Here is a 14,217-nt window from a genome sequence, read left to right on the forward strand (position 1 = left end):
GGACGTTAGATTATATTACGATGCTTATTGTCTGGTATGGTTAAAAGATCGGACAACTTTAAAAAATTCAAGGCTGTTAGACCTCGAAGGCTTTGATTTGAGATTTGGGTAGCATGCCTATGTGTAGTATGACAAAGTAAAAGTTAACCCTGGTTTTAATTTTCATGCAATTAGGCAATCGATTGCACGTGTATGGTGGAAGTATAAAAGAAAATTAGCAGATAAAGTGTCACTTTGGCAATCACCTCATGATGTGCTACATAGAACAGAGATGATTTCAGAATGTAAATGGATGACATATCGAGACTTATTGATGTTTGAAGAAGAGGGATTTAAGATAAAGACAAGAGAACAACTAGTAAGTGAAGAATTTGCTTGTGATTGGTTTAATTATTAAAGAATTTTTGAAAGATTTAAATTTGATTTAAAAAGTTTTGTTTTCACAGGAACTAAATCTGAATTAGATGTTAATTTATGTTCTGGCGATGACCACTTGATTTCTAAAGTATATAAAATGTTACTTAAGATGAACCTAGAAGATATTAAAGAGTTTATGTAGACATATGTTGTATATACATATACATATGTTGCATATAGTATGTTTTAAATGTGTTATGCATGTGTACACTTTGAGAGGAAGCAACTAAATTTCATTTTTAATGTGTGCCATTGTTCCCACAGGAAAAAAATGACAATGAAAGTTATAAAGTTAAAATGGGCAAAACAAATTGGCTATAATATAATACTAGATAAATGGAAAAATGGACACATTAAATTATAGTTTGAAATAAAAACTTTTATAAAATGATGTATTGTTGGTACTTGATCCCAGATAGACTAGCAAAAATGTATGAAGGTATTTCTAATAAGTGCTGGAAAACCAGCACTTGTGTGTGTGTGTGTGTATGTAATATATATACTTATATATCTATATGTAAAAGGGGAGGAGAATTTACTGCTTTTTCTTTTTTTTCAGCACCCACTCAGGGTGGATCCTAGATGTTAAATGTTAAATTTAATTGACCACTTTTTCCTCTTTTTTTGTACACTATTTTTTTCTTTTTTGTTGTTGTTAGGGTTGAATGTATGCTTTTGTTTTGTTTCATTTTGTTTGTTTTATTGTTTTGTATTTTATTCTCTATGATAAAACAATAAATAATAAATAAAAAATAGTATACATCCAAAAATGCCTATATCCCTAACTCTGTGAAGTGAGATGAATTAACCTAAGTCCAATACATGCCCAGATGCTGTTAAAAGCTTAGGTTTCAGCAAGGCTTTGAGGACTGCAAAATTCTGTTACTTTAATTATAATATTTATTAAGAAGCAAAATAAAATAGAAATTAGATTTATCTTATTTGGATGATGTGTCTGTGTCCCAGTTTGCTACCTGAGTTCCTCAGTGAAAGAAAATAAAAGGAAATGAATGGGGAAAAGGGAAAGTAGAAAGACAAGACAAAAACAATAGATCGATTTGTATAATCTCAAAACCAGATATCAAGTACAACACCAGCTGCCATATTTTTACCTACTTTGTAGGGCTGCAGGTATGTAAGGCCTTCAAATGAGGCTTCCAGGTAGCAATGGAAACCGATTTCTCATCAGCTGCATAACTACGCCATACACACTACGTGCAGATATATGATAAAAGAAAAAGGCAAACAAAAATGGAGAAGCATATTAGTAAATCAATACAAGTATTGTTTTTTGTAGCATTCATAGCACTGATACATGCCTGAGGGATGGAAGACTATATTCATAATATCGCCAGGTAGCTGTCAGGTTTGTTCGCCTTGAATCGGTAGAATAAAACCGCCAAGTAGCCTGATTTGAGGAAACAATAGAAAGTACAACAGATCTAACAATATGTGAAATGAAGCACTATTAATAGGATGGAAAATTTGGATTTTGTTCAAACTGGATACAATTGGCTTAATCAATTTGGAAGGGCTGTGCTTGTACAATGTAATGAAGATCTGAGGTTTAAGGATTTAAATATAGAACAAAACAATAAATAAGGAAGTTCTAGTTATATATGTTAGCAATCTTGTATAGCAAAATCTTCAAGAAAGCCTTTTGCTATAATTTTTTTTCATGAGTGCAATTGACTTTTTTTCTTCACATTAGCAATAGTATATTCTAGTAATAAGCTGTATTCTCGTCTGCATAAAATGAGTAACAATGAAAGAGAAATTAGGGACATTATTAGCACACAAAGTTTCCTTTTTAAGGAATCCTTTCAAATGTTTTTATCTTATATACTTTTATGTCCACTTGTCAAATGTCCATGATATTTTGTGGTGATTTTCTATCTTGGTTACTTGTCTCAAATGTGCCTTTTCTCAAAAGGCAATTGGACTACGGTTTTTTTTCTTTTTCCTTGAGGAAGAAGAAAATGTTTCACTTCTCATCCAGGAAGCTTCATTAGTTCTGATGAAGCTTCTTGGATGAGAAGCAAAATGTCTTCTTCCTCAAGGGAAAAAAAAACAAAAAACCACAGTCTATTTGCCTTTTGAAAAAGCACCTTTGAAGCAATCATGACCTGCGTAATTGAGAAGCTCCACAGACACCTTAGTTACTTATTTTATTAGATTAGATTTAGTAGATTATTTAGATACTGCTTATATGGACTGTAAGTTGTTTGCAATTACAAGATTAGAAATGTAGAGATCAATCACTTCAGGCCAGAATTTAGTGTACTGAGGTAACCCTTCAACAAAAATCATGCCATCCATCAAATACCCAATTAAAAAAGACCTTCACAGCTTTCACAAATACCAGCAAATGGGGCCTAGAATAGTTCCTGCTTCCTCACAGAACATTAGGCTAAGTCAGAAGTTGATAACTGGGCATTGAATATTTGAAAATAAGACAGTTGCAATATGTCAATCAGTATAATTAATAAAGTCATAAATTTATTTTAAATGATGATAGTACAAAAGGATTATAGTTTTAGATACATTATCCTAACATACATGGCTAACAGGATATATTTTCACAAGGAACTTGTCTGTTAATGCTTTTAACCATTATGCAATGCTATATCCTTGGAATATAAGTGCACAAAATGATCCGATACTATAAATTTCCTATTAATACTTCTAAAATAAAGATTTATTATTCTCAACTTTTCAGATCGTTTCAATTGTATGATCGAGGAAGCTATTTACATCCAGTGCAAAAATATAAACTGCTTTCATCATGAAGGTCTAACATAGTTATAAGAGAAAAGTAAGACTCAAGCAATAGTCTTCTGTACAGTCAGCAACTCTGCAGTCCCGTGTTCATTTATCTGGGAATAAATCCTACTGAACTCCATTGAATATATGTTTGAGTGGACGCATGCAAGTGGAAGGATTTTTACAGTGGGCTTTGGGATAGAGATCCTTACTGAACAGCCTTCCCAAACTTGAATCCATGCGGATGGTTTGCACTCAGTTCTCTTCATCTCTGACCATTTGCCAGGTTGGCTGAGGATGAAAGGAATTCTAATCCAAATAACTCAAGAGACCCAAGATAGGGAAGGCTGCTGTAAAGAAGGGAGAATGTGTGTCACAACCTCCTCTTTCAGTTCATCTGGCATGAATCTTAAGATATATTTACACTCACAGCTAGCTCTGGGTCAAATGAATTGGGGGCTTTCATTCCCTGCTTGGTCTGGCCTTCTCACATTCAAGCAATATATACCATCTAAGGGATGCTTAATCACTAGACTAAGAGTAGGCACTTTTAACTACTGTGCCATCTAGCAACTATATAAGTTACTAGCTGGTGGTACAGATAGACAGAGAGGCCATATCCTCTTTTTCCCTTCAATATGAACAGAGATCTGGGAATACCAAAGTGTATTTTAACCTAACTGCTAACACTTGGGTAATACTATATATTTTTTCATGCTGTTATTCTTTATAATCTTTATAATGTACAGCATGCAGCATAGCCTACAACCATACACTGGGATAGCCTAGAACTAGTTCATAGTGTAATAAAAATTCTAACAAGCATTTTTCCTTTTCAATAGCATTCTGTTTGTGTAGCACTCTGTTTGTGAGTAGGAAGTCACTGGCTGCTTAGCTATTACCTCTAAGAGAAGCATAAACAACAGTCCAGCGAAAGACTGAATCATCTTTCCGCAGAGACATTTGGCATTTCTGTTTCATAGCCATAATCCAGCATAATTTGGAAGCCAAAATCCCTTAGAAGAGATTTGGTTCAGCTTCCAAATGGTAATGAGGCTTACAGGAAGAACAATGTCAGGAACCAAAGAATGTGAGAATAATTCTGTGCCCCTATATCTCATACATTACATAAACTAACTCCCTTCAAAGGAGTGTAATCATTTTAACTGTAAGATGCTGGGTATGAAGAAAGTGAAAGAAGTCATTCAAAACAAAATAATTGTACTAATAACAGGACAATTAAAACGTCAACTATTCAGACATTTAAATGCATTTTGATTCCTTGTACATGACAATATTACTCTAATGTATTCAACATCTTAAGCAAAAAAATCCATTATATGCAATCATGCAAGCTATGCAATAAATTCTTTGGACAAAGGTTTCTTCATTCAAACTAAATATATTTTCCCTGGCATATTGTCAGGGTTCCACTATTTATGAATTAATTGACTATATACAAATGTAGGGTATCATACATTAAACTATCATTAGTTATCAAATATTATACTATATTTATTGTAATTCTAGTTACTGAATCTCCATTCTTTTGAAAAGGTTACTTGCTAAAAATACAAAATGAAATCCAAACTCCAAACAAACAATGGATGAAAATAGAAACTCTGATGATTTTAAAGGGAAGTACCAGAGTTTGATTAAGGGCCACTTGGTTTAGTATATTGTGTGAACCCAGCTGATGTAATTTGTAAGCCATAATTTATGGATTAGCATGTTCTATAACAGGAATCTTCAAACTTGCCCCTTTTATGACTTATGGACTTCAACTCCCAGAATTCCTCAGCCAGCAAAGTCCACTAATCATAAAAGGGCCAACTTTGAAGACCCCTGTTCTATAAACTTAACTGCTTGAGGTTTGTAAATCACAATTTATTGCTTACCTAGTTGCGAGTCATCCAATAAACCATTCAAAGTAGATATCTAGTTTGAGATGTTTGTGGATTGTTTAAAATATATTAAATGGTTTAGCAAATGGGTTTGGTAAATCATGGTTTAGCAAATGCATTTGATATGATACATGAACTTAGTTTATATGTGAAATAGCCCAGCTGTTTGATTACATATTTGTACACGATTCCCTTTTCAACTGGGATTATGGATGTAGAAACTTGTTTTTTTACTTCCTCAACTGAATTGGAATGAAGAATGAACAGGAATGATCATTCCTAAATATATATATTTCTTTGAAGCCTGGCACAATTGAGCTTGTAATATTCATTATCGAGAATTTTTGAAAATCGGATTCATTTGCTACTTACTTGAATTAAACTGGCAGCAGGATTTCTTCTCTTTTCAAAATGTTTCTGACGATGCTGTTCCTGTACTTTTAATGCAAATCCTGACCCTAGAATACCCTTAAGTGCAATACAACAAATGTTTATAATCAGAAAAATATTTCTAGTAACAATTAAAAACATACAATCTCAAAAACAAATAAGAATTATACAAATGATCTGTATGTCATAGCATGGTTTGGTTCAATATTTGAAATGACATTATTGGACCAATGTGGAGAACATCAGGTGCATCTAATAATCATATGGGACAGGATTCTGTCAAATTCCTACAAACCAGGAAACAGGCATAATTTAAATAACTGTAAGAGTGGGTAACATGGAAAGTTCTGAATTCTCCCTTTGCCCTTACCTTTATTGTTGTTATTACTGTTAGTGTAACCACATTTTTCCAGTCAGTTTTCTCTCGGTGTAAGTTTATTTCCAATGCTGTTATTTTCTAAGTATTTTACTAGGAAAGAATTGAGAAAACCAGCTTTGGGGGAACTAACAGGCAAACTTAGTCTTTTTATTTAATCTTTCTTGATTAGGGAATTTCATTGTCACCTCATTGCTCCTCTCGTTTTCTACATCCCCAATCCTCTCCCCCAAATAGTGGGGAAATTTTGTAAATAGTTTAGGAAGAATATTAGATCACTTCTCTTCATGTTCCACTAATGGAAGCCTTTGCTTAAATTGCATTACCAGCAATTTGATTCTGATAGAACAATTGGCCATCGTAGTCCACTTTTCTAGTGACTCTTCTTTAAGTATGCAACTACATAGAATGTTGTCAATTCAAGTTTTCATACTGCAGCAACTACTTTTCTAATGTAAAGGGAATGATAGAGCATGAGAGAGCCACTTTGGTCTAGTGCAGGGGTGTCAAACTGGTGGCCTGAGGGCTGGATGCATCACCATGCCCATTCCAGCTCTGCAAAGGCAAAAAACGTTGTGATACGTCACGATACATCATGTGACACGATTGAGTTTGACACCCATGGTCTAGTGGTTAAAGAATCAGACTAGAAAGACCATGAATTCAAGTCCCAACTTAGCCAAGAAAGCTGGCTGGGTGACCGTGGTCCAGTCACTCTCTCTCAGCCCAGCCTGGACCACCCCACAAGTTGTTGTTGCGGGGAAAATAAGAGGAGGAAAGCGCTGGATATATTCACCACCTTGAGTTATTTGTATATAATAACTTGTTGTCATGACCTTTAACTGAGTGAAAAAATGCATCATAGGACAATTGTTGAACAAGATATCTCAAATTTCAGAATGTGTCCAAAATCTGAGAGCCATGAGTCCCAAGAAAATGAAATTTAGAAACTTATGGCTGCTTCAATGCTACTGGATGCTGCTGCAGTCATGTGATATTCATTTTCATAGTTCGATGATAGTATCCCATCTGGTCTTGCAATTCCTTGCTCTCTCCGCCACCCAGCAGGCAGTGAACTGCCTGCTGGAAAGGGAAGGGAGGGAGGGAGGGAGGGAAGGAATGGAGGGAAGGAATGGAAGAGAAGGAGGCACTGGGAAGAAGGAACCCTAATACACCTTTCCTGACTGCACATCTTCCTTGAACTGCAGGTACCTCTTGTGCAACCCTATGCATTTTCCACAACCCAAGCTGGCCCCTCACAGAATGTCCCTGACTTGTATGGCATTTCTCACATACTCCCAAGCACACATAGGCACCCTTCCCTATGCGCAAACCCAATGTATTCTCCTTGAGCTATGCAGCACCCTTCACATAACCCCACGACCTTCACATATCCTTGATCAATGCTGCCTCCTGCACACTGTACCCAACATATGGCATCTCTTGCACACACACCTGCATCCTTTCCGACCTGTGCATCATCTCTCGTACATCCCCACGTACAATTCCTGACCTACACCCTAATGCACTCGCTCATTCCCTTTCCCACCCAGCAGCAGCCATTTACCTGCCTGCTGGGTTTGGACCTGGAACTTCCTGCTGGTTTCCCCACTGATTTTCTCTCTGCAAGTTTATCACACGCAAAATAAGTGGGGAAGCCTTCAGAAATTCTAGGGAGGGAGGGAGGGAGGGAGGGAGGGAGGGAGGGAGGGAGGTTTCTGATGTTTTCTGTCAGCTTCCCATAAAGAAACCCAATGGGAAAGCTGGTAGGAAATTAGAAGTCGCTCCTGTTCCTAATGCTTTTTTGCCCATATGCGATCATTCTGTTATTTTGTTTAGGTAAGGAAATATTTCTGAAATGATGACCCAACAGGGCACGGGTTTCTATTCCGCAGTAAAACAAAATTCTGCTTAATAGAAGCCTGAATCTGTTTTGCTATGTACAAAACAGTTAGTTATTTTATTAATTCTACCAGTTATGTAGTTTTATCATTGCATAGTAAAGCTAAAGAAAAGCACTAGTATATTTATCATTAACCTTAAATGAAATTATGTTAATTTGGTATCTGAACTAGAGAAGTTCTTTATGTTTAGATCAATTTAATAAAAGTGCAGTATCCCACATGCAAGTAAAATGAAAATGTTTAGTATACTGTGGAATATTATTTGCATATGTTTAGAAGCCGATTATTACTAATGGAAAATATCAAAGATACATGCTTAGCTGTGCAGAGACCTCGATTTGAAGGACTCACTATAATTTAGTTGCCGATGAATGTGCACGAAGCTTCTATTAGGAACACCGTAACACAGCCCTCCACTGAAAAAAACACATGTGTCTTAAAGTATTCTCCTCTGGCATCTTAAGTGTACCCATGTGTGCTTTGAATCAGATTTTGCTCTTCAAATCCAGATCACTGGAAATCTCTAGAGTATATGTATGCGGTTACATTTATGGCACAGTTTACTCCATCTACTGCTATTTGAAATTGCTAAAACTTTCAAGAAGGTGTCAATATCTGTTTATGGAGAAGCTTAACTTTTAGGTATGAAAAGTCACTGGAATTTCAGCAGCCAAGCAATAAATTTTCTTGAAGAGCATTAGTTAGCAGCTGAATCAGAAACAGCATCTACTCCTAGGCAAATGCTTCAGTGGAGTCCTTGATTCTCTCCAAGCTTGGTTTTTGCTTGCAGAAGTTTCATTACCTGACTAAGTAAAATATTCAGTGTTACAAGGGAGTGAAGTTTGTCCCCTGTTGATATACACTAACTTGTCCTGTCATTGTGGGTGGGGATGTGATTTTGTCCTTCTAGTTCCTTGATTAGGCTATTTACTGCTTGATTATTTTTCTGAGTTGGTAGTTCCTTGATTAGGGTATTGCTTACTGCTTGTTTGTCTGCTGTTATATATTTTATTGGAAAATGCTTTTGTTTACTAACTAATATTTAATAGTATTTCTGCACTTTCTCATTACTAACCCAAATGAAGTAAATTAAAAATATTCATAATCTGACCAAAAAATAATTCCTGAGTACAGAACAATATGTTTCTTAGCCTTCTACCAGATAAGCATTTCTTATAGATGATTTCTGATAATGATTTCTGATTTTTTATAAGGGTAATTATATTTCTTAACAAAAAAATCTTGTCTCGGAAATGGAAAATATTCCAACATTTAATTTATATGTAAAAAAACTTTAACAGGTAATTACAATTTAAAAATACTCTAGCATGGGCTTATTATATTAATTACTAGAACTTACTGAGATTCTAACAACATTATAAAAGATATGTTTGGGTAAAGCAGATCTTCTTTTCTTTGATGACTTCTCTGTATTGATGTAGGAAGTTGGTTCTCTAGAGGCCTACACAGATCCTGTTCTTCTCTCAATAACCTTACGGACAGATGAGAAACCAGGAAGGGCTGAATCCTTGACATTTATCCATAGTAGAAATGGACTTAACCATATCTTAGCAACTTCCATGCAAACATTGTTTTGGATGCAATGTTACCAAATAAAACTTTGGATGTCCCATACATTTATTATTGGAGATAAGTAAGCTCATAAAGCACCTTAAAATTTAAAAAGTGTTGTATGTAATGGCAAAAGTTAACATGGGTTTACAAACGCATTGATATAAGTGACTAACATTCTTTCTCACATATCCAGCACAGAGTACAATGTTCTTCAAATTTAAAACACAGTTGTAAATATACTCACAGCAGGCAATGCAAAGAAAGAAATGCCAAGCAGTGCAAACCCTGCAGAAAGCAGCCTTCCTAGCCAAGTAAGAGGCGTTTTATCTCCATAACCAATTGTTGTTAATGTGATCTGAAAATAAACGAATATAAACCAGGGTAAAAAAAATGCAGACAGTACACATACCAAGAATTTTAACATCAACTCTCTAAAGTATATAGAGACAGCATATATATATATATATATATATATATATATATATATATATATATATATATATATATATATATATATATACAAAAAGGAAATACTGGGATTTCCCTTTAGGTGTTCACCCTTGCTTCAATGACATTTAGTCACTATGATCAGCTCTGCTTCTCAGGCTGCTTTGAATATTTTCAAAATACAATACATTTTCTTCAGTCAGTGTGAAGATGAACCTGACTAGGGGCTGGCAGTATGGAAGGGGGAAATGACTAGGCACAGAGATGACACAGCTCCTCTCCAGCCTAGATATTCCTACATAAAAACGCCCCATGCATATCCATTATGTCAGCAAAAAGATTTGGAAACCAGCATTTACAGAGATGCTGATGTAGCCTATTTGTAGGTTATTGTTTGTGTTCTTATGCCTTGCCCATATGGGATGGCCTGCACAAAACAACCTGCACAACATTCTCTGCTTGAGCTTTTCCGTGGGAGCCCAGCTTTTCCAGAGACATACTTAATTCCTTCAGGTTTCAACTCACACTCTGACAACAAGACGATTGGTTGAAGAACTTCAACTTGTAGTTGAATTCTTATTTCTTTACATCTTTTTCTTTATATATTTCATACATTTCTTCCTGCCGCAAATCATAAAAACTCTCAGAAGCTAACAAAAAGACAGTAGCGCCAATAAAAAAAGATAACTGCATATAATTCATAAACTGTATCTGACAACAACATCAAAATGGCCTATGAAAAAACTCAGTTTTCAGCTGTTTCTGGAAGGCAGATAACATCGGAGCTGAATGAATCTCCAGCAAGAGGCTATTCCAGAGAGCCAGTCAAAATCACAGGGAAACAAGGAATTTTATACTTTATTCTTTATTCACAGAACATTGTTAGTGTGCTGAATGAATGAGAAAATGAAACAAGCAAGCAATCCACTAGTCAGCAAATCAATGAATAGTTTCATTACAGTCTTAAACCACAGTAAGATAACATATTGGTTCTTGGTTAGGACTTTAAAAAAAAATCTAAGTTTTTTCTAAGAAAAATGAATTACCTGCACTGGCTGTAGCTATATAATACCATGTATTGATGACCATTGTTGCTTTTAATGTCACTTGGACAAAGCCATGAAGTGGCTGTTACTTTAATCCTCAAGCAGGAATTCGGCAGCTCACTTGATAAAATGTTATTGTATCATTTACAAACAAAGCAAGACAGATTGGTAAATATATGCTGGGTACTGTATACTGCAAGCACATCTTACAATGAGAACTGTAAAAAATATTTCTTTGAAGAGAAATAATACTTTAATGACATAAAACTTTTTCACTGTGGTAAATGTAGTATTTTCAAACTCTTTGGGCTAAAATGGACATTCATACCACAGTCTCAATAAATACCATCACAGATGTCAAGGCTTCCTCCTTCCATGCCTGATCCAAACATCAGAATTTAGGCACTTATGGTTTTGAACCACATAGTTAAGGTGACCAATTTTTTTATAATGAAAAGGAGGACACAAATAAATTGAAGAAAAAAATATCATAAATAAAAGAAACATTTTATTCACTGCAGCAATAATACAGACAACTTGCATGTGTAAAGTTTGCCAGCTGTGTGTTTTGGCCCGCTCAGCAGCAATTCCTATTGGCTTTCAAATGCCAATAGCAGGAGTAGCACAGCTCATGCAAAAGTTGAAAAAAAACATCAAAAAAGGTGCCGTAATCCTGTTCTGAGCGTTCTATGAGGGAAAAAAAAGCCCTGCAGATTAGTCTTCAAATCTCGAAAAGGAGGACATGTAAGAGGACACTTTTCGAGGGAGGACAGAACTTACAAAAGGAGGACTGTCCTCCCTAAAGGAGGACGGTTGGTCACCTTAACATAGTTCCATATGAAAAAATGCATTTGTATTGCCATTTATGATCTTAAAAAATGTTTGAAATGTTTTTAAAGTACTAGGAATTTATCTCTGGTTAGTTTAATAGAGATAAATTATATTTCCAAAATGAATACAGAGCCAATTAAGAGCTGAAGTATTAACAAAGGACTAACAAAATTCTTATTTTCTTTCAGGCCTAATCATTCCACAGAGTTACTCTTTCAGTAAATCTGCATTAGCCTGTTTGATCAGGAATGAAACCCGAATGATCTGGCATTTACCTGATCATTGCCAGGCACTAGAGAGTAGAGAGATGTTTCCAAGATCTATTTGACGAAAAATAAAGAAGCTTATAAAAAGGATAATGCCAACTGCCACCTACTTTTAATGACAATAAGGATTAAAATCTCAACAGCAAAGTCCTATTAGAGGCATTGTAGATTTTTGTATAATTGAGAACCAAAAGATTAAAAGAGGAAGAATGCAACACACTTTCCCTGAAGAACAACATCCACTCTGTTCTTTTTCACAAGTCAACAGGTTCTTAAGTTTTGCCAAAAAATATCACAGCATTACATGTATCAGAGATCTCTTGCTCCATTTGAACCATGTTTCTAACACTTAAAGAGTTCTTAAGCAACAGAGCTGAACATAAATTTTCTTTTACACTGTGATGTACTCAATGTACTCAGAAGCAATTTAGGTTTCAAATTACAAATCTGGATTCAAAATTATCTTGTGGAGGCAGGAAGCTAGACCTTGCTCACATTTCTCCAAATAATAGCATCCAAAGTGAAGGAGAAATATACAGTAATATTATTATTTCTTGATCTAAATTTTAGAACAATCCAATTTCTTTCCATGATATAACTGCATTTCATCCAATGAATATAAATCTAGATCAATGACAAATGTGGATGCTTTCATTTTTAGTAGCCATGGACAAGAATAGAACAAGAGGTCTGACTCTGACACAACACCAGTCTAAATAACTGTTTTGGGTGATGAACCACGATTGCTAACAAAATCAGGTCAATCCCTGCTTAGCTGCTGCCTCTTGGCTTGATGTGTTCAGAGGAGCCACTTTATTATATCTAAACATTCCAGGATTTCCAGTGAGGATTCATGGAGAACTAGATGTCCTTGAAGAAGTGGGAGTTGGGGTGGAGATTGGTGGCCAGATGACAAATTTGTTGGTGAAGTCTCCAACAAAAAGAAAGATTGCGAGATAACCGATTCTTGTGAGTAGGCTGAAGAAATGGAGGTTTTTTTTAGTTGACTTGTGAGTTGAATGGATGGAAGTTGAAGGGTTTCAAACAAGTTCACAGCCATAATGAAGCTTACACGGTCATCATTTTTTAATCATTTTAAATACAAGTTGAAGGACTTAAAAATATTTTTTTGAATAAACAGCAATAGGGTGATTGCAAATGGTCCAGATAGTTTTGAAATAAGATTTTGAAATTAATTATAAGAATCCTTCTTGTGGGAAGAGGCTGTTCTTTCAAATTCTTAAAAATAAATGATAAAATAGGACTTTAAAGATTGGATGCTACAGGAAGCAAGAAGGCATTAGAGATTACAATGAAAGGAGAAGAAAACTTAAATCTTATAAATACAGAAATAAGAAAACTTATAAATACAGAATTAGCAGAGTACTTTAACATTGAATGTTTGAAAACAACGGAGTTAGAAGCTAATTTTAAAAATGTCTGTCATTGGAAAAGCTATTATGCAAGAGGAACAAGTTTTACCAGAGAAAATTGAGGCTGATTTGTAAGTAGATTTAAAATGACAGGCTATAAGAATAGAGCTATACAAATAACAAACTAAAAGAATGACTTGAATAACATTCTTATATTGGATTTACAAAACAGACTTGTTGAAAGTGTTGGAAGATTTTGTGAGAAGGGACAAAGAAAAAATGAAAAGGAATCAAGTTCTAGGTCAATATTTGAAAGGATTAAAGATCAAGACTGTTAAAGGAAAGAATATAAATTAGTTTATTTGATCAAGATTAAAATTGATGTGTTGTTATCTATGGTAACTTTTAATGGGTTTCTGCTGACTAGGATTGAATAACAAGGCTTTAAAGATTTGTTAATAGATAAGAGATGGAATATGGGAAGAAGATATTATTTGTTCTATTTTAAGAGAAAGTAGTAAGTGGCTAAAATTATTTATACTTGTGATGAAGGGGAAAGTCATTCTTAATGTATTTCTTTTTTTTCTATAGTCCTATTTTTTCTTTCATTTCTATTCCTTCTATTTTTCCCTTCTTTTCTGCACTTCCTATTTATCTTTTTATTCTTTAAATGTTTTAGTTTGTATGAAGTGTGCAATAATCTAGACCAACCTGTCAACAACCAATCATTCTATAATAGTTGGTATGAGTACATAATAAAAAATAAATATAGAAGAATCTATAAGACAGATATGTCCAGACTACGCTATCATGTGTCATTATAATTTTTTAAAATATGTTTTTAATAAAACGGCAAAAATGAGTAGGTATATTTTGGTGACAGTAAAATCCCCAGGTGGACTCTTGAACATGTTGAATGGAAACA

The 14,217-nt window shown here is 34.7% G+C and overlaps 1 protein-coding gene across 4 annotated transcripts in view; it reads right to left on the minus strand.

Moving 5' to 3' along the window:
- KCNQ5 (potassium voltage-gated channel subfamily Q member 5) overlaps positions 1 to 14,217 on the minus strand; it is a 330,024-nt gene that overhangs the window by 47,528 nt on the left and 268,279 nt on the right. For all 4 annotated transcript variants that reach the window (XM_039346645.1, XM_039346644.1, XM_039346643.1 and 1 more), the window contains exons 6-8: positions 9,574 to 9,684; positions 5,457 to 5,552; positions 1,534 to 1,628 (exon numbers count right to left, since the gene is read on the minus strand). In XM_039346645.1, coding sequence (XP_039202579.1) covers positions 1,534 to 1,628; positions 5,457 to 5,552; positions 9,574 to 9,684 — 302 coding nt within the window. The remainder of the gene's footprint in view (positions 1 to 1,533; positions 1,629 to 5,456; positions 5,553 to 9,573; positions 9,685 to 14,217) is intronic.

Source organism: Crotalus tigris, unplaced genomic scaffold (assembly GCF_016545835.1).
Source record: "Crotalus tigris isolate CLP2741 ecotype Arizona unplaced genomic scaffold, ASM1654583v1 scf7180000018016.4438896, whole genome shotgun sequence".
Taxonomy (NCBI): domain Eukaryota; kingdom Metazoa; phylum Chordata; class Lepidosauria; order Squamata; family Viperidae; genus Crotalus; species Crotalus tigris.